Genomic DNA, 26,765 nt, shown 5'->3' with positions numbered 1-26,765 from the left:
TTTCTTTGGGATTGGAATGAAAACTGACCTTTTCCAGTCCTGTGGCCACTGCTGAGTTTTCCATATTTGCTGGCATATTGAGTGCAGCACTTTCACAGCATCTTCTTTCAGGATTTGAAATAGCTCCACTGGATTTCCATCACCTCCACTAGCTTTGTTCATAGTGATACTTTCTAAGGCCTGCTTGGCTTCACATTTCAGGATGTCTGGCTCTAGGTGAGTGATCACACCATCGTGATTATCTTGGTTGTGAAGAGCTTTTTTGTACAGTTCTTCTATGCATTCTTGCCACCTCTTCTTAGTATCTTCTGCTTCTGTTAGGTCCAGACTATTTCTGTCCTTTATTGAGCCCATATTTGCATGAAATGTTCCCTTGGTATCTCTAATTTACTTGAAGAGATCTCTAGTCTTTCCCATTCTGTTGTTTTCCTCTATTTCTTTGTATTGATCACTGAGGAAGGCTTTCTTATCTCTCCTTGCTATTCTTTGGAACTCTGCATTCAGATACTTTTATCTTTCCTTTTCTCCTTTGGTTTTCACTTTTCCTCTTTTCAAAGCTATTTGTAAGGCCTCCCCAGACAGCCATTTTGCTTTTTTGCATTTCTTTTCCATGGGGATGGTCTTGATCCCTGTCTCCTGTACAATGTAACAAACCTCCATCCATACTTCATCAGGCCCTCTATCTATCAGATCTAGTCCATTTCTCACTTCCACTGTATAATCATAATGGATTTTATTTAGGTGATACCTGAATGGTCTAATGGATTTCCCTACTTTATTCAATTTAAGTCTGAGTTTGGCAATAAGGAGTTCATGATCTGAGCCACAGTCAGCTCCTGGTCTTGTTTTTACTGACTGTATAGAGGTTCTCATCTTTGGCTGCAAAGAATATAATCAGTCTGATTTCAGTGTTGACCATCTGGTGATGTCCATGTGTAGAGTCTTCTCTTGTGTTGTTGGAAGAGGGTGTTTGCTATGACCAGTGCATTCCCTTGGCAAAACTCTATTAGCCTTTGCCCTACTTCAGTCCGTATTCCAAGGCCTAATTTGCCTGTTACTCCAGGTGTTTCTTGACTTCCTACTTTTGCATTCCAGTCCCCTATAATGAAAAGTGCATCTTTTTGGGGTGTTCATTCTAAAAGGTCTTGTAAGTCTTCATAGAACTGTTCAGCTTCTTCAGTGTAACTGGTTGGGGCATAGACTTGGATTACTGTGATATTGAATGGTTTGCTTTGGAAATGAACAGAGATCATTGTGTCGTTTTTGAGATTGCACCCAAGTACTGCATTTTGGACTCTTTTATTGACCATAATGGCTACTCCATTTCTTCTAAGGGATTCCTGTCCATAGTAGTAGATATAATGGTCATCTGAGTTAAATTCACCCATTCCAGTCCATTTTAGTTTACTGATTCCTAGAATGTCAACGTTCACTCTTGCCATGTCCTGTTTGACCACTTCCAATTTGCCTTAATTCATGGACATGATATTCTAGATTCCTATGCAATATTGCTCTTTATGGCATCAGACCTTGCTTCACCCGTCACATCCACAACTGGGTATTGTTTTTGCTTTCGCTCCATCCCTTCATTCTTCCTGGATTTATTTCTCCACTCATCTCCAGTAGCATATTGGGCACCTATTGACCTGGGGAGTTGCTCTTTGAGTATCCTATCATTTTGCCTGTTCATACTGTTCATGGGGTTCTCAAGGCAAGAATACTGAAGTGGTTTGCCATTCCCTTCTCCAGAGGACCACATTCTGTCAGACCTCTCCATCATGACCTGCCTGTCTTGGGTTGCCCCGCGGGCATGGCTTAGTTTCATTGAGTTAGACAAGGCTGTGGTCCATGTGATTAGATTGACTAGTTTTCTGTGAGTATGGTTTCAGTGTGTCTGCCCTCTGATGCCCTCTCACAATACCTACCGTCTTACTTGGGTTTCTCTTACCTTGGACGTGGGGTATCTCTTCACAGCTGCTCCAGCAAAGCGCAGCCGCTGCTCCTTACCTTGGACGAAGGGTATCTCTTTACGGCCACCCCTCCTGACCTTGAAGGTGGAGTAGCTCCTCTCAGCCCTCCTGCGCCACTGCAGCCACCACTCCTTGGATGTGGGGTAGCTCCTCCTGGTGACCCCATGGACTGCAACATGCCAGGCTTCCCCTGTCCTTCACTATCTCCCAGAGTTTGCTCAAACTCATGTCCATTGAGTCGGTGATGCCATCCAACCAGCTCATCCTTGGTCATCCTCTTCTCTTCCTGCCTTCATTCTTTCCCAGGATCAGGGTCTTTTCAAATGAGTCAGCTCTTTCCATCAGGTGACCAAAGGATTAGAGCTTCACCTTCAGCATCAGTCTTACCAATGTATATTCAGGGTTGATTTCCTTTAGGATTGACTGGTTTGATCTCCTTCCTTTCCAAGGGACTCTTAAGAGTCTTCTCCAGCACCACAGTTCAAAAGCATCAGTTCTTTGGCATTTAGCCTTCCTTGTGGTCTAATTCTTGCATCTGGGACCTTTGATATCTCTGCTTTTTAATACCGTGTCTGGGTTTTCTTAGCACTTATAGCATCATAAAGACTAAAACATTAGTTGTTGCAATGCTTTTTAAAAATTCAGCGAAACCATGACATGCTTTGCTTCTCTGCCCTTATGAGAACAGCCTAATTAGGATCTCAGTTCACTCTGGTGACCCCCGTCATGGTTCTTGAAACCCTACAGAAGCCCCTGCATGCTGGTGGGTCTAGGAACAGCTTCTAGATAGCTTTTCATCATTTTCCATGAGTTTTAGTTCTGTGAACTTTTTTTGATTTTGTAATGTATAATTCCTTGTATTTTGTGACAGTTTGATAGTTGATATGCACTGCTATTTCCCTCTTTCAGAATTAAATATGTTATTGGTCATCAATTCTTTGAGAAAGACAAAAGGACTCAGTGAAGAATGACATAAATGATTTAATCACACGGACTAAACTAAAAGCATATGACTTGAGTGTGAAATAAAATGGAGGCTGACAGATGATGTCACCGAATGCTATAAAATCTAACATTTTATGGAAAGGGTGATGACAGAATTTTTTCCATTCTGCTTAGGGGAAAACAAAGTAATAATTATTATATTAGTCAAAGTCATAGATATTGTTTTTGTAAGGTTCATTCATGGGATGATAGGAATCTCAGAGACATCTGTGTCTTGTCAGAAAGGAAGTGCTGGGTAATGGATCACAGGTCACTTTGTGTCTGATTTTTATTTTTCTTGCATGAATTATGGCATTCTTAATGATGCTTTACAAGGAAAAGAGGCATGAAATCTATTCAAAATTATTATTTTCTCAACTTCATGAATTTTTACATAAAGACATTTGAAGTCTGTTTGGATTTCCACAGCATCATCAAACAAGCAGTTATTTTATTGTTGTTGTTTTTATTTTTTACTAAGTAAACATTCCAGAAAACACTGATATGACAATAATTATGTCTGTTAAATTCCAACTCTAGGCAATTAGAGTGGGCAATATTTAAATATTTGAAGGCTTCTGGAGTATTCAGCTTAACATTTGCAAAGGCTAGGAGTGACACACTTATATTGAACACACTGTTCAATGGCAGATGCGAGGATTGTGCATTCACCATCAAGTGTTGTAACCCAATGGTGAGATACGAGGTGAAGCATACACCTTCCTGAGTCTCTGGAGACCCAGCTCTGTCACCAGCCAGCTGCAAGGTTTGTCACATCACAGACCATATTGTCTCTTGTAAATGAGTGGTCATTTTCAGACACTCTTAGTTCTGAAATTCTATGAAAGAAATCAAAGAGTATTTTAACTGGCAAAAGGGGTGTGGAGGTTTTCTTATGATAAATATAAGTTTACCCTTTAATGCCATTAACAACTGGGTAAGCAAGAGCTCAGTGTGACGTGTAAGAGCTGAGGGCAATGCCAATATTCTTGGACCCAACAGCACTCATTTAACAAGCTGGGGAAATGGGGAAGAGCAGATTTCATAGTAGGAGGGAGGCAGACTTCATTTTTGGATAATGGGATTTTGATATCACTTGGTATTTGGTATTAAGGTTTTAATCTTGCTACAATACATAGTATAGAACCTAGATGCAAATGAAGTTAGAATTTCCTTGTTGAACCTTGTCTGATCTAATTCTGATGTAATGGCTATAAGAACAAGGTAGGTAAAAATATAAGTGACAGAATTTTTTTTAACCCTCAGTTTCCAGGATGTGGGGATGAAGTGGATTATAAATGGGATGAAGGATGAGGATAGCTCTGAGGGCTGAATTCTAAAGGATGAGGGAAGATTTAGTGGTGTTGCACTCGGGAATAAAAATAGTTCAGTACTTCTTTGTCTAGCATTTCCTAAAAGAGGGTAACGGTGTATAATGAGAGCTGATGGAATTCCCTCTTTGGGAAAACATTCTATGGAGAAATGTGACTGTCCACACTCCATTCTAGGACTTCCCAGGTGACTCAGTGGTAAAAAGTCCACCTTCTCATGCAGGAAACGTACTAGATGCAGGTTCGATCCCTGGGTTGGGAAGATGTCCTAGATGAGGAAATGGCAACCCACTCCAGTATTCTTGCCCGGGAAATCCCATGGACAGAGGGGCCTGGCGGACTACAGTTCATGGAGTTGCAAGAAGTTGGACATGACTGAACACAGTAGCACTCTCCATTCTAACGTTCAGTAATGCTGAATACATTCAGAAATCTCCCTAAGTGTGTATTTTTTATTGAAAGCTATTTTTAAACCTTCTAAAATTTTATAAGTCAGAAAGTATTAAAATTTGAAAAACCTGCATTTATTGATATACTCATGATTTTGAAAGCCACTTCACTGATTTTTTTTTTAATGTGAGGACAAGCATTGGATTTGTATTTTAATAACACTCAAAAATCATAAGCTCAATAGTTTATTTGAATCAAAAGCACATATTAACAAATTAGAATTAAAATAAACACCCATGGGTCATAGTAACATGAGCATATTCACTGTTTCTGTTTTAACTGGTGTGCTTATTTGTACTCATTCGCTCAGTCTTGTCCATCTGTTTGCGACACCATGGTCTGTAGCCGGCCATGGGATTTCCCAGGCAAGAATACTGGAGTGGGTTGCCATTTCCTTCTCCAAAACAATAGACAGTGAGACCCATTCACAGACCCCTATACTCAAACAAGGGACCCTAGGAAAAGGAATGGTGAGTTTTCCTCTCCAGTGGATTGCTGTTATTGTTTTAGTCATTCAGTTGTGTTCGACTCTTTGCGATTCCACAGACTGTAGCCTGTAGCCTGTGTGGGTTGTAGCCTGTAGCCTGTGTAGACTGTAGCCTGTAGCCTGTGTAGACTGTAGCCTGTGTGGGCTGTAGCCTGTAGCCTGTGTGGGCTGTAGCCTGTAGCCTGTGTGGGCTGTAGCCTGTGTGGGCTGTAGCCTGTGTAGACTGTAGCCTGTAGCCTGTGTAGACTGTAGCCTGTAGCCTGTGTAGACTGTAGCCTGTGTAGACTGTAGTCTGTAGCCTGTGTAGACTGTAGCCTGTAGCCTGTGTGGACTGTAGCCTGTGTGGGCTGTAGCCTGTGTAGACTATAGCCTGTAGCCTGTGTAGACTGTAGCCTGTAGCCTGTGTGGACTGTAGCCTGTAACCTGTGTGGGCTGTAGCCTGTAGCTTGTGTGAGCTGTAGCCTGTGTAGACTGTAGCCTGTAGCCTGTGTAGACTGTAGCCTGTGGCCTGTGTAGACTGTAGCCTGTAGCCTGTGTGGACTGTAGCCTGTAGCCTGTGTAGACTGTAGCCTGTGGCCTGTGTAGACTGTAGCCTGTAGCCTGTGTGGACTGTAGCCTGTAGCCTGTGTAGACTGTAGCCTGTGGCCTGTGTGGACTGTAGCCTGTAGCCTGTGTGGGCTGTAGCCTGTAGCCTGTGTGGACTGTAGCCTGTGTGGACTGTAGCCTGTAGCCTGTGTAGGCTGTAGCCTGTAACTTGTGTGGGCTGTAGCCTGTAGCCTGTGTGGCTGTAGCCTGTAGCCTGTGTGGGCTGTAGCCTATAGCCTGTGTGGACTGTAGCCTGTGTGGGCTGTGGGCTGTAGCCTGTAGCGTCATGTATTTGGTGGCAGAATGCATGGCAAACCCAGGGAGGGCGAAGAGTGCTCAGGAGGAGTAGCTGGGAAGACTCAGTGGAAATGCTCTGAACTTGACCCTTGGGGATGGAGGTGGTCTGGAGGGCTGGCAGTACCAAGGCACATGCAGACAGTCCCCCTGGACCCCACGGCATCAGTGGGTGACAGGACATGACAAGAAGGTGACTAGATGGACGTTTCCTAAGTCCCGTAGGCTATCTCCCCAGGAAATTTCTCAGCAGGCGGATCCCGGGCGGGAGGTGAGGAAGACAGGCACCAGCAGGTGAGGTTAGGAAGCAGTGGACCCGTTTGAGAGGGTGCCAGAGAGGTTTTTGCCAAGATGTTGGTGAGTGGTTCTAGAGCAGTGGAAACATGGAGTCAGAGATTGTCTCCCAGCGCGAGGAGCGTGAGCACCTTTGAGAGAAGAAAAGGGAGATGAAGAGTGCATGTGGGGGGCTTGTGGGCCTCAGCGCGTTGTCTGGCTGCACGCTGGGCTTTCTCTCGCGTCTGGCTTTGCTCCTGAGCTCTCCGTGAGGCTCGGCGGAGTCCCGAGGCGCCCGTGTGTGTCAGCAGGCGCGGGGCTGCGCGGGGCTGCGCGTCCGGCACCCGCACGGTTGGTGAAGGCACGGGCTGTGGGGACGCAGGAGCCGCGCTCTCCCCGCCTTCGGCCCCAGAGGCGGGCTGTGGTCCCGTCATGGCGGCCACGTCTGGGCGATGGACGCCGCCACCGCGCCGCTGGAGGTGGAGCGTTCTGCCGGCTGGCTTCACTCTTACTTTGTATGTATTTGTTGTAGAATAATAAAAGTGACGGCATATGAATAATAGCAGTAGCCATAAATCCAAGTATTGTTGGTAATCCCTTACATTTATGGAGTGTACTCATGAAGGGCTCAAAGTGTTCTCATAAATATTTTACTTTTCCTTGTAAACATCTCCACAGTATGGGGGCAGGGATAAAGAAGCATTTCTAGGCATAGTTGGCACTTGGAAACTCAAGAGGATGGGCCCAGGGATGTGAATCTGAGGACGGACTGAATTTAGGACAGTATTTTGGCAGAATTCCCCTGAACCTCCGTGCTCTCCGGCGGGTCCTCACCTCTGGCCCGGCCGTGTGGTTAGGATGTTCTCAGCCTCCCTTCAGCGGGGTCCTTCTTCCTCACTCACTCACCTTCTCCCCTTGGGCTCCTCAGGCACCATCCAGTAGGAGCCTTTGCCTTCCTCCCAGACAGTTTTTTGTGCCACGAGTGGAAACACAAAATGAAGAGAGGAAGGAACCGTGCTTGGGGAATCAGGACTCTTGTCAAGGGCTGCCTCAGGGATAACACCTCAAGGACTTGTGTGAAGTCCATTTGGCTGTTGGTAAATTCGACTTGTTTCTTGATCCAATGTGGAAATTTTTCTGGGGAAAAGAAAATGTAACAAACGTACTGGTTATGTTATGAGTGAAGAAAAATGAAGTCCCCAAGTGGGACATTTCAGAATTCTTTTCATTCATTATTTGGCAAAGTCAAGTGACTCTTCCTTAGCCGATGAGAAGAGACATGGTGCCGTCTTCCCTATTGTCAGCTGTGCCTCAGTTCCTGCATTCCTGTCTCAGTGGGAGAGCCTGGAGGCCGCCAGGGGGAGTTCCTCCCTAGAGGAAGGGATCACTTCAGTCTCTGCAGAGGGAAGGGATGCCCCCTGCAGCAGGAATCGCAGAACCAGAGACTTTCTGTGGGCTGTCACTGTGTATTCTGGTTGTGACAAGCCCTCCAGTCTGTCTTGCTTAGGATCTTGTGGTTTATCTAAGGTTATTTTCAGGGTTAAGTAAGCACCTGATGCACTAAATGTTCTGTTAAGTGCTGCTTTTGCATTTGTGTCCATCTTCATGGAAACACATGTCTGAAGTCAGGGCCCAGTTTGTTCACCTGATTCCTAAGCAAATAATAGACACTGACATCACAGGGGAAAATAATAAATCAGCCACAACTTGTATTTCTCTATTAAAGTGAAAAAAAAAAATGTGATGTGAATCTGCATATTCCCATCTAAAAACAAATAAATGTAGACATAAACAGCATTAAGATTTAGACACCAGATCTTAAAATTATGTGTCAATAAGCTTATATTAGTAATAAATAACTTTTAAAAATAACTTATTGATGTGTTCCTAATTTTTCTTCCTCCTGTTTTTTCATCATGTCAGTTAATGGATTTAGTTTTTCTTAAGCAATATGGAAAGAAAAATCTGAAAAATTTTCTGTGGGTGAAATAATGATATAAATCATTTTGACATTAATGCCAAGTTTCTTTGTAAAAAATCATTGTTGAAAGGCATGTCTTAGTGTTGAAAATATGCAAGCATATTATTTTGTGTGTGCTCAGACACTCAGTCATACCTGACTCTTTGTGACCCCATGGACTGTAGCCCAAAAGGCTCCTCTGTCCATGGAATTCTCCAGACAAGAATACTGGAGTGAGTTGCCATTTCCTAGTCCAAGGGATCTTCCCAGCCCAGGAATCGAACCCATGGCTCTTGAATCTCCTGCATCACAGGTGAAGTCTTTACTGCTGAGCCGCCTATTTCAATTATGGTGTTTGTGATCAATATATGCAGAAGTTTCTCATTTGCCACCTGTTCTAGATATTGGCTCTACTTATGTTGATATTTAATTTCATAATCTATCAAAACCTGTATTAAATCTAGCTTTCATAGCTACCCTGTTTTGCTATTGGGTTATATTAAATTATATACGCGTGCATTGGAAAGGATTTTCAGTTCTTCTTAACTTTGCTTGTTTTTAATGCTGAAGACCTGTCAAAACTATAAACTAAAATTTAAAGAATCAACAATAATCAGATGCTTAAAACAATTGCTATATTTTAAGCAATTTGTGGATTTCGAAGTTTGAAACTTGTTGAGTTTTATTTTTAGACATATTATCCCTGGACAAAAACAAAGAAGACAGATCTTTAAAGAGAAGTTACTTCTTAAATTCTTCTGTAAAAAAAGAAAAATGAAAAACTGCCACTCTGTCTTGTAATATGTTCTGACAATAATCAAATTGCACTCTTTGTAATTAAATGTGTTGTACAGTTGGCGAAACTGACGTCATCGTGCTTCTGGGTGTCCCTTTGTGTAAACAGATGTGTGTATGCATGCCTGTTTGTTTTGTTGGTAATACTGGAAGAAGCCTCCTCCATGGCGTGTGACGTGCTGTTTGCTGTCGGCCGGCGTTCCTTGGAAAGTACAGGTGGCTCATTTAGAAGCAGCCATATGTCGTGTGGGTGGCTGCCTGTGAATGGGCTGCCCTGTACTGATGTCCTGCTTCACAGAAACCTTGGGAAGGACAGAGGAGCCTCCAGCTCCATGAGCAATTCCATCTGCACCTGAAATCTCCACATCTGTCTGTTCTCTTCTCCTTACGCACTTGTTGACGTGATAATAACACTTCCAGTGGAGCTCTGAGCACCCAGGGTCAGGCTCTGCCTGCACATAGACCCGCAGGGCACATAGTAAGTGCTTAGTGAGTGTGTGAAATTAGTTACTGGATGTCCCTTAAAGACGGACAGTATTAACTGTTGTTTTTCTTCCTGTACAGATTGTGAGCTCCTGGTGGGGCAGGACTGAGTTTAATTAGCTTTTTATCTTCATCACCTAGCAGAATATCTGACACACAGTAGGTACTTTATAAATGCATGTCAACTAAGTGATTTCATTAATGAATTAATGTTGTAGGTCAGAAGGCAAGATGTTCCAGGTTTATGTTCTCAATTTGATTAGTTAAATTACCTCATTTTTTTCACTTTAGGCCCATTAATATTAAAATCATATTGGGAAATTATAGTCTCCAATATATTTTATCTGTAAAAAAGTAGCGTTGCTAGACTAAGCTTCTGTTTATAATTTACTACCTTCATCATCAGGTAGGAATCATGATTAAAAGTACTTCTTAGGAGAATATTAATACATTTACAGTCAGAGTAGTGGTATTTATGTCAATATTTTTGCTTAAAACCAAAGTTGTATTATATACATTTTATGGAATATTACTCAGTCATTAAAAAGAAATAACGCCAATTACAGCACATAAATGGACCTAGAGAGTGTCACACTGAGTGAAGTAAGTCAGAGAAGGAAAAAATGTCATATGATGATATCCCTTGTATGTGGAATCTAAAAAGAGATGATTCAAATGAACTTATAAAAAACAGAGAGAGACTCACAGACTTAGAGAATGAACTTATGGTTGCAAGGGGGTAAGGATAGTTAGGGACTTTGGGATGACATGTACACACTGCTATATTTAAAATGCATAGCTGACAAGGACCTATTGTATAACACATGGAACTCTGCTCAGTGTTATGTGCCAGCCCAGATGGGAGAGTTTAGAGGAGAATGGATACATGTATATGTATGGCTGAGTCCCTTTGCCGTTCACCTGAAATCACCATAACATTGTTAATCAGCTATACTGTAATACAAAATAAAAAATTTAAAGTTTAGGGGGAAAAAAAACTAAAATGTATAAAAGACATGGATCATCTGAACATATAGAGTAGTTATGCCAGACAAACATTAATATATATCAGATAAGTCACGGCTCTATTTGTTGAAAGGAGCCACCCTTATAAAACATAGACGTTCCTACTAAATGTTTTGTGCATGTCCTACTGTTAACCTCCAACAATAAGACAGAAATAACTGAGAAAAAGTAGAGAAACTAATAGAAAATACAGGCTGAAAACAACAGAGAACAGAACCATACATTTGTTATGCTTGTGTCCATGTTGGCTCATATTTTATGTTTCTGCTGCTTGGAAACTGGTCACAATGTGCTGTTATTTGTTATTATTTCTGATTTCTCTGTGGGAGAGTAAGCTCTCTAAGGCAGCAACCTTTCTCTGAAGTTCTCTAAAGTCCCCACCGTTTTTGGCACCGGGAGCCTATTTCATGGAAGACAGTTTTTCCATAGACTGGAGCTGGGGGGTGGTTTTGGGGTGATTCAAGCACGTTACATTTACTGTGCACTTTATTTATAACTGAATGCTGCCACTGATCTGACAGGCAGTACAGTCCTTAGCCAGGAGGTTGGGGACCCCGGGGCTCTAAGGCCTGCTATTTTCTGATTCTTGTCCCAAAATGCTGCAAAGCTTGTTTGTTTTTAATTATTTCCTAGAAGAAGCTGTTGGTGAAGGATTGCCTTGTTTTCCTGGATACATTCACTGGATCTGTGATGAGATGACACCATGTTATGAGTTGATGATGTTGGTGCTTCCTCTCTGCCTGACACATGAGCCCTATGCCTCTCATACCAGCTCTGTTCCCTTTCCTGTCTTCTCTGCTCATCACAGGCCATCTCTCTGCAGCCTCACTCATCACTTAAGCTCCCTCTGGCTGATCTGTATGTACACATAATCAAACCTTGTCTACTACCACATATCCCCTGCTACCATCTACCTTTCAACGTTAAATAAGCATCTGTTCCATTTTCCTGCCTTTTTTCCCACTCCAGTCTGCGGTCCAGAGGGCTACTGATTATCTCTCTGAATTGCAAATGTGTTTGCATCACTGCCTGTTCAGCTGCCCTGCTTTCTTCCGGTCTCCATCACACACTGACTCAGTCTCAACTCCCTGGGCTGCAGTCCAGCCCTTGCCAGTCTTATCCATATCCACTCCATCTTCTCTGCAGCCCTCTTCCCACTCCACCTCCACACACTTAAAAAGAAGCTTCGGCAAATACCCATACTCCCAGAAATGGCTTTGCACTCCCAGGAGAGACCACATTCTTTCAGATGCCCACGCACCTGTGAAGCCTTGACCTGAAGCTTCTCCTCCCTCTGGCTTTATCACCCCTGATGCCAACTATCCTTTTGGACTAACTTAGGTCTTCTCCCAACCTTCCTGCTTCCTTTTGTGCCTCTCTCATCCTTCACAGAACTCTCTCCTCCTCTACTGCAGCATTTATCGTATTATCTTGAAAATGCTATTTTCTGGTCTATGTAATTAACTAGACTATAACAGATAGGACCCTGTTTCATTCTGTGCTTCTCAAAGTCCCTGCCCTAGAAGTGATACTAAATATGTTTGGAAATTTAGATGACACACTGATAAGTTCTTACTGTGGTGTGTTAGAAGAGGATTCACTCTTTGGATATGTTTAAAGACTGATTCAGAGTGAAATGAATAGTATGATTCAATCGTAATATTTAGGTGAATGTATGAATTCTTTCAGAAAGATTTATCAGAACATGTATTAACAATTGAAACCACTGGGTAGCTCTTCTCAAAGTGAGAGTGTAGTCAACATGAAAGATTTGTTCTGGAATTATATAATATATTCAGAATTGCACATTTCAAGATGGACTTCTGAAATTCTCAGCTGTGATTACATTCCATTATGATATCTTAGCAATATGTTTGATAAAAACCAATATGATGCCATAAAAATAGTTAATCTCTTTGGTTATCTTATTCTCATTCTTGACTTCTTCAGTGTTTTTTTTTTTTTTCTTTTTTTTCCCCTTTGAAACTCAGAGCTTCTGAGCTCCATTTAAACATTATCAAAATCCTGATGATTATTGCTATTCTGGGAAAATTCAGCATCTTTCCACTGGGGCTGCTCACATAATCACTAAATAATAATAAAGATAATAAAATTTAGCATGTTTGGGAAAAGAAATGGATTAAATTCAAACAACATAGCTGACCTTTTTGTTTGATTGATTTTTTAAATCAATTTGAAACCAATAACAGCATAGCTGAACAAATAGTGTAGATATATAATTTAATAGATAACAATTTAAAAACTAAACACACATGCACACTTCACCCAGAATTTCTTTCTTGAATAATGAGATTTATGTTTAAAAACATGAGTTAGTCAAATATTTCATGACACTCACGGTTTGTGCATTTTACTTTCAAGTGAACCACAGAAATGAGTTTCAGAAGTGCTCTCCCCCCAAACACATTTCTCTGTAGACGACTGCAAATGAAGTTAATGAAAAAGAACTTGTAAGTGTTAGGTGCAGTTCCTCTTATCTGTTATCTGAATGAAGTGAGGTGTTATTGATTTTGCATATGGCAACATTTCTTAGATTACTAACTTTTATTTTTTTGCAAAGAGTACATTGTGCAAATTAAAATGTCTTATTAGGTAAAGTAAAGAGGTAATAGGTTTCTATAAATATTGTGAGGCTTTATCAATGGTTTATAGGAGAAGGTATCAGAGGTGCATACATGATAAAGATTCTTCATCAGTGGTATACTCAAAGCTCACCAATTAAAATAAATAAATTTAAATTTAAAAAATTAGAAATTGAAAAACTTAAAAAAAAAAAAAAAGGCTCACCAGAGAATGAAGGTAGTTTCTGAAGAGTCCCTGGGATGCAGGATGAAGAACTCACAAGCCAACCGTAACCTTCACTGCTTCTCTTGGGTGTATGAAATGGATTAAGTCTACACCAGCTTCTTTTCAAACATAAGTGGTTGATTTGGAAGATAAGAACTAGTCAAAATACTTGAGAGTTAAGTGAAAGTCTCTTTTAACAGTAATATTTTGTTAGAGTTTGGAGAGATATAAGATTTAATCCTTAAAAACGTTAAAATTGGGTAATAGCTACAAAAGATAAAGTAATAGTGTTCATTAGCCTGATGTTTGGAGCTTGTTTTGTTCAAAGCATCTTTACTATTTATGTGACTAAGAAGAAATCATTGGAAAACAGAAAGGAATGGAATTGCTAAATAGATCCAAACAGCAATTGCAACTCCTAATAGGTAATGTTTTGACAGATAACTTTAATCTTTTTAAAGGTTCTATGGCACAAAGAAAATACAGAAAACCAGTATTTGTACACTGATTTATGTCAAGCTCGTGGCTTCAAGATAGAAAAGGATATATTCTCTATATTTTTAAAGTCCTTACTCTATAGTAGCCTTAAGAGCAGTCATTCTAAAGTCTCTTAGATTCTAATTAAAATGGAAAAACCTCTTATTTGGAGGACTACCTCTGTTAATCTAAATTAAATGTAAGAGAATATTTTTGAGATATTTTAATGAACCACAGAAAAAAAAATTTTTCCTAAAATGGACACAGGATGATCCCAGAATTTTATAATGCCAATTAAGAAATCTGTTACTATACATCACTTCAACTTAGTTCGTCAGTGTCTACAAACAATACTGAAATTTTTAAGAGACAATGTTAATATTATGCCCTAATCAAATGGCAAGCAAGACTCAATTGAAATGACTTTCATTCTGTTTTTGGAGAGAGGTAGTATATCTACCAGAGAAGGCAATGGCACCCCACTCCAGTACTCTTGCCTGGAAAATCCCATGGACGGAAGAGCCTGGTAGGCTGCAGTCCATGGGGTCGCTGAGGGTCAGACACGACTGAGGGACTTCACTTTCATGCATTGGAGAAGGAAATGGCAACCCACTCCAGTGTTCTTGACTGGAGACTCCCAGGGACGGGGGAGCCTGGTGGGCTGCCCTCTGTGGGGTCGCACAGAGTTGGACATGACTGAAGCGACTTAGCAGCAACAGCAGCAGCAGCGTATGTACTGCATGTGGATGGACTCAGAGTCCAAGGGCTAAGCTGGCTCATGGCACAAGCAACAAGGAATAGAAATCTCGGGTTTCTTGAGATCTTTCTCTAGTCCTTTAGAGATGTCGATTCCTCTGGGGATAAATATCTATTCTGCCTGTAACTGTGCATGAATTATTAAATCCATAAGAAGCTTTGCGCAAACAAAGCTCTTCACTGACTTGAAAAACTGAATTTGAGAATATCAACATAATAAAAATAAAAAACAAATGCTTTTCAAGTTTCTGACAAGAAGAATATATTTAATATAATGACCTCAGGTAGGTCTAGAAGCTTTAGACGTCTAAGTATCAAGTATAGGACTTTCAGAAAAATAATGTATTTCGTGATGCCATCAAGGATTTAACTGATCTTTTAAAAAAAATAACAGAAGGAGCATAAGTAAAACAAGACAGCTGGCAATGGAAAGAATAAATGCCCTTTCAAAAATAGCATGACTTAACTCATCTGTGTGACAATATGTAGTTTAGAAAAAGATGAAATCTTTCTAGACTGAGTGATAGAAAAAACAATAAAACAATCATTTTTCTAAAAATTCAACGCAGATAAAGTTTAGTAGACATTTGTATTGGTACATTGTTGTTTGATTGTTTTTCAATGATTCTTACGTCCTTCCTTTAAAAAGTTTCATAATGCAAGTTTTGGGGACAGAAGAAATGTTTCTTCAAGCTAATTTTAATAAAAACAGGTTCTGTGATTTTAGAACTTTGATAGCTTATTTGATGGGAGACTTTAAAAGCCATGCTCTCTGAACTTAGAGGGAAAGTCTGGATAACCTTTAAGCATGAGTCTCTTGTCTGTAGAGTTGATGGCTATAAGCTAATGAGACAGCACATAAGTCACCAGGAAAATCAATGCCATTACTTTATCTTTTATAGGCATTAATCTCCAGTGAGGACAATCTTTCATAACAAAAGTCTTCTGTATAACCAGGAAATAACTCACTGTCAGAATAAAAGGTCTTGGACAAGCTGGGCCATTTCTCTATCCAGCCCTTAATCATCCTCAGAAGGTCTTTGCATCACAAAGTTTAGTCTTAAAAAATTAGACAGAATATTGACAACTTTTCAGAATTGAGTCTCAGCCTTCTCCAGAAACTGAGAAATTATTGGTTTCTCTTAAAACTGTTTACATCTAGTTTTCATAATCTAATCTTAGGATTTAAGTATCTCCATTTTTGAAATATGTATTTATTCAGCAATCATTTTATTAAGCTAAAAAGCCCAGCTTTCTGGTGTTCCTGGAAGAATCAGAAGCTTGGGTTACAGGGGGTGTGGATTTTAGCAGGACAGCAGGTGGTCACTGTCCCCTGGGCCACTGTCCTACAGGGACCTCACTTTGCTTTGGAGAGAACTTCGGGTCTATTGGCACTTGAGTCTGGCTCCTCTCATGTCAGGTTTACGTCTCCAGGTTCCTGTCACAGGGGTACAAACAAAAGAGACACGTGTTTGACTCTTTGTTTCTCATTTTGAGACCTAGATTTTGTCTGCTGCTTATTTCGAGTTTTATGTTCCACTGTCATTGATACTCAGATACCTAGTTTGACTTCCAAATGCTGAAACAGTTTGAAACATTGGTGATTATCATTATCTGTGGAGCCTTACTCCAGCCGTCACTCTCTGCTGGCCATTGTGGCCACCCTGGGCAGTGGTGCTTTTGAAAGCACCAGTCTGACACTGTCTCATCCAAGCCCCAAACGAATAAAACAGTAACAACAAAGACTTTGCTTCCTTTTCCCTTCTGCACAAGAGACACTATGGCTAAATAATATGCAAGGCCTTTTACAAGGCAAGAGTAAGGATGGCAGTTCGATCTAAGTGAGTTCAGCAGCTTAGCATCTTCCTTTCCTGGTGGTGTTGGGACAATGCATCAGACTGGAGTTGTCAGGTATCTGCATGAGCCCTGAAACCCTAGGTGCCTGGGACCCTTCTTCTTAATTCTGATTCCCTTTGTGGCAACTTAAGATATCCTTTTGCTTTGTGCTGAAATAGATACACTGTCCTTCTGGGCATCTTGAGTTACAGCTATTTGCATTTCTTAAATAGATAAACAGTTTTCATAAAGGCACAATAAGTAAAGACTGAAATTTTATAGAAAAAGTATTTCAGGAAACTCTTCTTGGCCACTACGTGTAAATTATCAAATGTGTACTGGTTTCCCTCCCGTGTACACACCTGCAGAACTCCATCTGGATTATGTAGAGATTCTGAGGATAAATGATCATGTGAATTTAAAGATGTATCTTCCTCAATGGAAAAGCATTCAGAATGCAAATTTGACAGAAAGACTTGGCAAAACTCACAAATTCATTTTATTTTATTTTTTTTATTATTTTCATGAAAAGGAAGACATCAAAGTTAGGTGGAAATAGATGAAAACAACCCATGTATTCCTTCGAGTTTCCAGCTCTACTTTTTTAAATGGTCAAAATTTACATCATGATATGGGAAGAGAGATTTGTTACTCTCTTCACAGATGGATTTAAGTTATTGCTTCACATGAAAGCAATATACAGCTCTTGGTACCACAGAGGCTAAATCTTCACTTCTGTCATCTCTTTCTTGGAGTCTCAGAGCTTAGTTTGATGAAGTCATTATGATGATTCATTCTGGAGTTTGTGCTATACACAGAGCAGCTCAGGAACCTCACCCTGGCCCTAGGTGGGACAGAGCCCAGCTCTGTGAGCAGGAAGGACATGGAAATTTCCAAGCTTGAGATCTGGGCATTTTACAGGAAGTGGGCCTGGAGGCAGGGGCTTGAGTGAACACAGACAATAAGCGCCTGGACGTAGTGAAGGTGGCCCTCCCGGAAGGCCCCAAGTATGACAAAAGGAGGTGTGGAGACAGGAAAAGCTTACATGAACTCACTGGAGAATCTAGATGCTGACTGGATGTGTGAGTCAGATGATGCAGCCTGGAGCTCTTTGGAATAAAGACTCTCCTTGTGTTACTGAAAGTGGGGTCTAGCTGCTTGTTGCTTTGAAGCTAATACTCTAGAGGCAAGATTGGTGAAAATGAAAGTCATTTTAGAGAGTGGCAACCAGGATGGAAGGTGGGCTCATGTTCAAAAGCTGATTCCATGCCCTCTCCACCACGCAACCCCCCCACCTCCCCCCCACACTCAGCAGGCAGGAGCTTTTATAGATGGAGGGGGCGCTACCTGCACAAACAGCACAGTCGGCTCTGACAGTCATCTTGAAACTGGTCATCAGTGGGCTGATCATTGTCTTCTTGACTGCTGTGAGTACAGTTAGTCTTCAGTTCCAGGGCTGATTTGTTAGCATTTCTTTGAGACCAGTTCTAGGACTTGTGACACCTTATGTCATGGCTACCGTCTGGGCGTCGTGTAGTTAACTTCTTCCAGCTGGTGGGGGTTTCAGTATCTATAAGACAGCTCTCAGGATATAGCTTAGAAAATTGTCTGCAGCCCTTGAGGAGAAACTGAACATCCTTGACCTTGTTTAATGGCTAAACTATTATTATTTTGTTCTGTTTGAGTGCTTTCTCACTTCTCTGATTAAGCTTATTATTTGACTAAATTTTTTCTACAGACAAAAGGCAGGTGGAGGAGATGGGCTGAGGGGTGGGAGAAGGGGTGGTGGGGGAAGGACCATACTGTCCTGCTGGGCTTCAGTCATAAGTATATTAATAGACAGGAACAAATAAAGTGGTCAAACCCCAAGAAACAAACCAGTGGTTAACATAAACCTAATCAAGACCCACATGCACTTCCGTGTTTTTAAATTCAGAGTCTTCTTTTTCTTTCTACACGTCAAAGGACATTTAACAACCCAGGCTGTTTCATCGGTGTTTGAATGCCAATACAGATGCCACAGTGACTTCTTTCTACTCATCCCTCCCCTCCTTGCTCACAGGTTTTGACCTAGTGAAATGTGAGGACCCGGGGACCCCTAACTATGGCTACAGGATCCGGGATGAAGGCCATTTCACCGACACGGTCGTCCTGTACAGCTGTAACCCGGGCTACGCTATGCATGGCGGGGGCACTCTGACCTGTCTGAGTGGAGACCGAAGAGTGTGGGACAGGCCACTGCCTTCCTGTGTAGGTGAGTTGCCTGCAAGCGTGCTCTGGGGGCAGAAAGCCCAGGGTCCTCTGACTTGATTCTCCCAGAGCTGGGAGACTTCTATTGCTCTTTCTCCAGTGTGGGTTTAATCCTAATATTTGCTAGAGGCTTTCCTAGTGGCTCAGTGATACAGAACCCATCTCCCTGCCCACGTAGGAGACCCAGGTTCAGTCCCTGGCTCGGGAAGATCCCCTGGAGGAGGGCATGGCAACTCACTCCAGTATTCTTGAATCTCATGGACAGAGGAGTCTGGTGGGCTACAGTCCATGGGTCGCAAAAAGTGGGACACAGCTGAGCCTGAGTGACTAAACAGCAAAGACAATATTGTGAATGTATGTGTGTGTATGTGTGTCTGTAGGTAGGAAAAACATATCTCCTAGTACTGTTTTATTGAGAAGTGTAGAAGTATTATTAGTTACTATATATAGAAGAAGTAGTATTAGCATATATGGAAGCATATATAGAATTATATGGAGAGGTATTATTACTTCTTCTATATGCTGCTGCTGCTGCTGCTGCTGCTGCTAAGTCGCTTCAGTCGTGTCCGACTCTGTGCGACCCCATAGACGGCAGCCCACCAGGCTCCACCGTCTCTGGGATTCTCCAGGCACGAACACTGGAGTGGGTATACAGAATTATTATTAGATACTTCTTCTGTACACAGAAATATCACTAGATTTATAACATGGCATTTCACTGTTTCACTCTCTTGACTTTGCACAGAGGAGACTGACTGGGGAACAAGTAAATTTAGAAAAGCAGTAACAGGGACAGCAAGATGCTATGATTGTTTTCCTGTGTATACAACATGAATGTGGTGGTTTGGGCTTTTCAAGGTAGTTAAAGTGAAGCCTGTAAGGCCTGGAGTAAACATCCATTTTTTTGAATCCATTGCAGCGGAATGTGGGGGGCGGATCCATGCTGCCACTTCAGGACGCATTCTGTCTCCTGGATACCCTGCTCCCTACGACAACAACCTCCACTGCACCTGGGTGGTAGAGGCAGACCCGGGGAAGACCATCAGGTACTTGTTTTATTGGGTTTCAGTGATTTGAGAATAGAAGCAAGTCTCCTATTCTTGTAGTGAAGATAGTAGTACATCTCTTATTATCGATGATTTAAGTTTCTGAGTCAAAGGAAAAAATGTAAACACATGGCCAAATTTTTCATTGTCTTGCATCCTCACTTTGGTATTCCTTTGAAAACATGTGTTAAGGCATCTGTAGTAAAGATAAAAAGAAATGAAGTACATCAGCTAGCTTTGGCTGCATAACAAGTGGGCCCCCAAAACTTGGTTGCTGGAAACAATGACTTATGTGCTCATGACTTTCTGAGTTGCTGGGCAGTTCTGGTTAGTGGGGGTGAGTGGGCCTCATGCAGGTGTGGGGGCCTTAGCTGAATGATTAAACGTGGGAGTCTCTCTGCATCAGGGTCTGTTCCCTTAGGAAACCAGTGATGATGGAATTTTCCTAGAAGCAAAACATGGAGGCTACTCAAGCTTCTGTTTGCATCACATTTGCTGGTGTCCCATTTGCCAAAACACATCTCGGGGGAAAGAAAATATTTGAAGAAATATATTCCACCCTTAATGGTAAAAGAATAGTCCTAAATGATGCTAATTTTAAATTAACAAGTAAACCAATGAAAAGTAATTTTTGAAAGTAAATCCTCCGGGTGCCAAAAGGGTATGTCAAAACCACAGTACAGTATGTAAAGCAAGAGGACATTTCAGTTAAAACTAAGTTGTTCTTTAACTGAAGAACACGTTGAGAACATGCATTCTGTAGTCATAGCTCTTAAAGTCCCCTTTTTCTCCCACTACCTCTCCTCTTTCATTCTTTTGAATGTTAATTAAAAAACAACAACAACAACTCTGTTCAGACTTCCCTGGTGGCTCAGTGGTAAAGAATCCACCTGCCAATGAGAGTCATGGGTTTGACCCCTGATCTGGGAAGAGTCCACCTGCCTCAGAGCTCCTAGGCCTGTGTGCCACAGCTACTGAGCCTGTGATTTAGAGCCCCTGCTGAGCAACAGGAGGCTACCACAGTGACAAGCCTGAGCACCACAGCTAGAGAGTAGCCCCCGCTCTGTGCAACCAGAGAGAAACGTCCCACAGCAACAAAGACCCAGCAGCAGCCACAAATAAACACCTATAAAAAAGGAGAAGGAAAAACAAACAAACAAACAAAAAAATACCCCTGAGACAGTCTTAACCACTCCCTCCAATCCTCTTCCTGCTTTCTGTGTTATTATACCAATCAGAGTTTAAAAGAATCTGGGCATCAGCTCCTTTAAATATGAGAAAAATCTGAAAGAGACATGTGCAAAGCAGAAACGTCTTTCTGGGGCAAGTGGATATATGAAAATATTCAGGAACTAGTGAATTTTGTCCTTAATCACAAATGGTTTGCCCAGCAAACTTAGTAATCATATCCTCCTGCAACTTTAATGAGATGGGATGCTCAGAAATGAGGGGGCCTGCTCATCCCATTCAGTGACACTCTGTTTCTCTCTGATGGCCTCTATCCTCCCTGAAATTCACCAGACTTTCGTGACATTTGGTCACATCAACATCTTGGAAGTGAGTTAAACTCACATGGAGCAAACTATTACCACTTTCAAACCCTCCAAAATAAATATCCTAATCATGTACGTGGAACAAGAGAAGGAATTTATATAATGTAAATGTTGCAAAAGTAACTCATTTAAATAATTCATTTACAAATTTAAGTGTCCTTAGTTAAGAAAAATGATTAATTAGGTAATTGTACCATCTGTTGAGGCACAAATAGGGCATGTTTGAATAAAAGAATCTGAGTCTATATTCTTCATAAAGGGCTCTGCAGATGGCTCAGTGGTAAACAATCTATCAGCCTGCCAATGTAGGAGACTCAGGTTCAGTCCCTGAGTTAGGAAGATCCCCTGGAAGAGGAAATGGCAACCCATTCAATATTTATGCCTGGGAAATTTCATGGATAGAGGAGCTGACAGGCTACAATCCATGGGGCTGCAAAGAGTTGGACACAACTCAGCAACCCAACAACAACATTCTTCATAAAAATCAGCAGTTACTTACCAGTTAACTATATAGAATTAAGTATTACTTCTTAACTTTAAATTCCTGAATGCTTGATCTAAATGATATAAAAGCTATTACACTGACTTTGATTGTGAAAAACTCTAGGAACCATCTGTGAGTCATGAAATGACTTTATATAAACAGGATATCTTTCCTCAGGCAGATTTCAAAATGTTCTACTTCTTTTTTAAAATTTATTTATTTTTATTTTAATTGGAGGCTAATTACTTTATAATATTGTGGTGATTTTTGCCATACATTCACATGAATCAGCCATGGGTGTACATGTGTTCCCCATTCTGACCCTCCCTCCCTCCTCCCTCCCCATCCCATCTCTCTGGGTCATCCCAGTGCACCAGCCCTGAGCACCCTATATCATACATTGAACCTGGACTGGTGATCTATTTCATATATGATAATATACATGTTTCAGTGCTATTCTCTCAAAGCATCCCACCCTCGCCTTCTCCCACAGAGTCCCATAGTCTGTTCTTTACATCTGTCTCTTTTGCTGTCTTGGATATAGGGTCATCATTACGATCTTTCTAAATTCCATATATCTGCATTAATATACTGTATTGGTGTTTTCCTTTCTGACTTAATTTGGTCTGTATAACAGGCTCCAGTTTCATCCACCTTATTAGAACTGATTCAAATGCATTCTTTTTAACATCTGAGTAATATTCCATTGTGTATATGTACCACCACTTTCTTTTCCATTCATCTGCCAATGGACATCTAGGTTGCTTCCATGTCCTGGCTATTGTAAACAGTGCTGCGATGAACATTGGGGTACATGTGTCTCTTTCAGTTCTGGTTTCCTCAGTGTGTATGCCCAGCAGTGGGATTACTGGGTGGAAGGGATTTAGAAGGAATCTAAGGGATTTTAAGGAATCTCCACAGTGTTCTCCATAGTGGCTGTACCAGTTTGCATTCCCACCAACAGTGTAAGAGGGTTCCCTTTTCTCCACAACCTCTCCAGCACTTATTGTTTGTAGACATTTTGATAGCAGCCATTCTGACTGGCATGAGATGGTACTTCATTGTGGTTTTCATTTACATTTCTCTGATAATGAGTGATGTTGAGCATCTTTTCATGTGTTTGTTAGCCATCTGTATGTCTTCTTTGGAGAAATGTCTGTTTAGCTCTTTGGCCCATTTTTTGATTGAGTCACTTATTGTTCTGGAATTGAGCTGCAGGTATTGCTTGTATATTTTTGAGATTAATTCTTTGTCATTTGCTTCATTTGCTATTATTTTCTCCATTCTGAATGCTGTCTTTTCACTTTTCTTATAGTTTTCTTCATTGTGCAAAAGCTTTAAAGTTTAATTAGGTCCCATTTGTTTATTTTTGCTTTTATTTCCATTACTCTGGGAAGTGGGTCATAGAGAATCCTGCTGTGATTTATGTCAGAGAGTATTGCCTATGTTTTCCTCTAGGAGTTTTATAGTTTCTGGTCTTATGTTTAGATCTTTAATCCATTTTCAGTTTATTTTTGTGTATGGTATTAGAAAGTGTTCTAGTCTCATTCTTTTACAAGTGGTTGACCAGTTTTCCCAGCACCACTTGTTAAAGAGATTGTCTTTTCTCCATTGTATATTCTTGCCTCCTTTGTCGAAGATGAGGTGTCCATAGGTGTGTGGCTTTATCTCTGGGCTTTCTATTTTGTTCCATTGATCTTTGTTTCTGTCTTTGTGCCAGTACCATACTGTCTTGATGACTGTTGCTTTGTAGTATATTGATTGATGGATTCCTCCAGTTCCATTCTTCTTTCTCAAGACTGCTTTGGCTATTTGAGGGGTTTTTGTAATTCCATACAAAATTATGAAATTATTTTTCCATTTCTCTGAAAAATATCATTGGTGGCTTGATAGGGATTGCATTGAATCTATAGATTGCTTTGGATAGTATACTCATTTTCACTATATTGATTCTTCTGATCCATGAACATGGTATATTTTCCCATCTATTTGTGTCATCTTTGATTTCTTTCATCAGTGTATTATAGTTTTGTATACATGTCTTTTGTTTCTTTCACTAGATTTATTCCTAAGTATTTTATTCTTTTCATTGCAATGGTGAATGGAATTGCTTCCTTTTTTAATATAAATTTATTTATTTTAATTGGAGGCTAATAACTTTACAATATTGTATTGATTTTGCCATACATCAACACTGAATCCGCCATGGGTGTACACGTGTTCCCCATCGTGAACCCCCCTTCCACCTCCCTCCCCATCCCATCCCTCTGATTTCTCTTTCTGTTTTCTCATTGTTAGCATATAGGAATGCAAGGGATTTCTGGGTGTTAATTTTATATCCTGCAACTTTACTGTATTCATTGATTAGTAATTTTCTGGTGGAATCTTTAGGATTCTCTGTGTAGAGGATCATGTCATCTGTAAACAGTGAGAGTTTTACTCTTCCAGTCTGGATTCCTTTTATTTCTTTTTCTTCTCTGATTGCTGTGGCCAAAACTTCCAAAACTATATTGAATAGTACTGGTGAGAGTGAGCATCCTTGTCTTGTTAATGATCTTAGAGGAAATGCTTTCAATTTTTCACCATTGAGGATAATGTTTGTTGTGGGTTTATCATATATGGCTTTTATTATGTTGAGGTATGTTCCTTCTATTCCTGCTTTCTGGAGGGTTTTTATTATAAACAGATGTTGAATTTTGTCAGAGGCTTTCTCTGCATTGATTGAGATAATCATATGGTTTTTATCCTTTAATTTGTTAATGTGGTGTATCACATTGATTGATTTGCAAATAGTGAAGAATACTTGTTTCCCTGGGATTAAAGCCCACTTGGCCATGATGTATGATCTTTTTAATATGTTGTTGGATTCTGTTTGCTAGAATTTTGTTAAGGATATTTGTTCATTGCACCTATGTTCATCAGTGATATTGGCCTGTAGTTTTCTTTTTTTGTGGAATCTTTGTCTGGTTTTGGTATTAGTGTGATGGTGGCTTAATAGAATGAGTTTGGAAGTTTATCTTACTCTGCACTTTTCTGGAAGAGTTGGAGTAGGATAGGCGTTAGCTCTTCTCTAAATTTTTGGTAGAATTCAGCTGTGAAGCCATCTTTTCCTGGGCTTTTGTTTGTTGGAAGATTTTTTATTATGCTTTCAATTTGTGTGCTTGTGATGGGTCTGTTAAGATTTTCTATTTCTTCCTGGTTTAGTTTTAGAAAGTTGTACTTTTCTAAGGATTTGTCCATTTCTTCCAAGTTGTCCATTTTATTGGCATATAATTGCTGATAGTAGTCTTTTATGATCCTTTGTATTTTTGTATTGTCTGTTGTGATTTCTCTGTTTTAATTTCTAATGTTGTTGATTTGATTCTTCTCCCTTTGTTTCTTGATGAGTCTGGCTAATGGTTTGTCTATATTATTTAATCTTCTCAAAGAACTAGCTTTTAGCTTTGTTGATTTTTGCTATGGTCTCTTTTGGTTCTTTTGCATTTATTTCTGCCCTAATTTTTGTGATTTCTTTACTTCTACTAACCCTGGGGTTCTTTATTTCTTCCTTTATTTCTATATTACTATTTCTTCCTTTTCTCCCTGGGGTTGTTTTAGGTGTAGAGTTAGTTTATTTATTTGATTTCTCTCCTGTTTCTTGAAGTATGCCTGTATTGCTATGAACCTTCCCCTTAGCACTGCTTTTACTGAATCCCATAGGTTTGGGGTTGTTGTGTTTTCATTTTCATTCATTTCTATGCATATTTTGATTTCTTTTTTGATTTCTTCTGTGATTTGTTGGTTATTCAGAAGTGTATTTTTTAACTTTCATATGTTTGGTTTTTTAATAGTGTTTTAAAATATAAATTTATTTATTTTAATTGGAGGTTAATCACTTTACAATATTGTATTAGTTTTGCCTTAATAGTTTTTTTCTTGTAGTTGACACCTAATCTTATTGCACTGTGATCAGAAAAAGATGCTTGAGATGATTTCAATTTTTTTTTAATTTACCAAGGCTAAATTTATGGAGAAGGTTCTGTGTGCACTTGAGAAAATGGTGAAATTTATTGTTTGGGGTGAAAAGTACTATAGATATCAATTAGGTCTAACTGGTCCATTGTATCATTTAAAGTTTGTGTTTCCTTGCTAATTTCCTATCCATAGGTGTGAGTGGGCTATTAAAGTCTCCAACTATTATTGCATTACCATTAATTTCCCCTTTCATACTTGTTCGCATTTGCCTTGTTGTGGTGCTTCTATGGTGGGTACATATATAATTGTTATATCTTCTTGGATTGATCCTTTGATCATTATGTAGTGTCCTTCTTTGTCTCTTTTCATGGCCTTTATTTCGGTCTATTTTATCTGCCATGAGTATCGCTTCTCCTGCTTTCTTTTGGTCTCCATTTGCATGAAATATCTTTTTCCAGCCCTTCACTTTCAGTCTATATGGGTCCCTAGGTTTGAGGTGAATCTCTTGTAGACAGCATATACAGGGTTCTTGTTTTGTATACATTCTACTTCTTAAACATCCTCCTGTGATTTGTTTCCCAAGAACCAGAAAAGAGCACTTGTTCCCCTAAATGCAAAGCAAGTGACAGACACTCTGCAGGTGAAGCTAATACTTCATTAACATTTTAATAAGAAAAGATATAAGAAATTAATAAAGAATAAGACTAAGTAATAAAAAATATACAACTTTTTTTTTAATCATGAACTGACTTTGTCATTTAACCATTAATGTTCTAGGAAAACAAAAATGCTACCTATACCAATTTGTTGTTTGGGGAATTTTTTCTTCTTGTGCATATCTTTTAAGCTACTCAGTTTGTAAATAAATCTTTTTATTTAAGGCATAAAATCCTTCCTAATAAGGAAGTTAGGAAGCAAACATCAGCTCTTATAATTCATTTACTCTGTCAATATACAACTTTA

At 40.2% G+C, this 26,765-nt stretch overlaps 1 protein-coding gene across 1 annotated transcript in view; it reads left to right on the top strand.

The window, feature by feature from the left end:
• CSMD1 (CUB and Sushi multiple domains 1) overlaps positions 1-26,765 on the top strand; it is a 2,061,903-nt gene that overhangs the window by 1,723,893 nt on the left and 311,245 nt on the right. Inside the window, exons 24-25 of the mRNA XM_069573063.1 lie at positions 18,578-18,769; positions 19,685-19,811. Of these exons, the coding sequence (XP_069429164.1) occupies positions 18,578-18,769; positions 19,685-19,811 (319 nt within the window). The remainder of the gene's footprint in view (positions 1-18,577; positions 18,770-19,684; positions 19,812-26,765) is intronic.

Source organism: Ovis canadensis, chromosome 26 (assembly GCF_042477335.2).
Source record: "Ovis canadensis isolate MfBH-ARS-UI-01 breed Bighorn chromosome 26, ARS-UI_OviCan_v2, whole genome shotgun sequence".
Lineage (NCBI taxonomy): Eukaryota > Metazoa > Chordata > Mammalia > Artiodactyla > Bovidae > Ovis > Ovis canadensis.
This window is presented reverse-complemented; position numbering and strand designations above follow the sequence as displayed.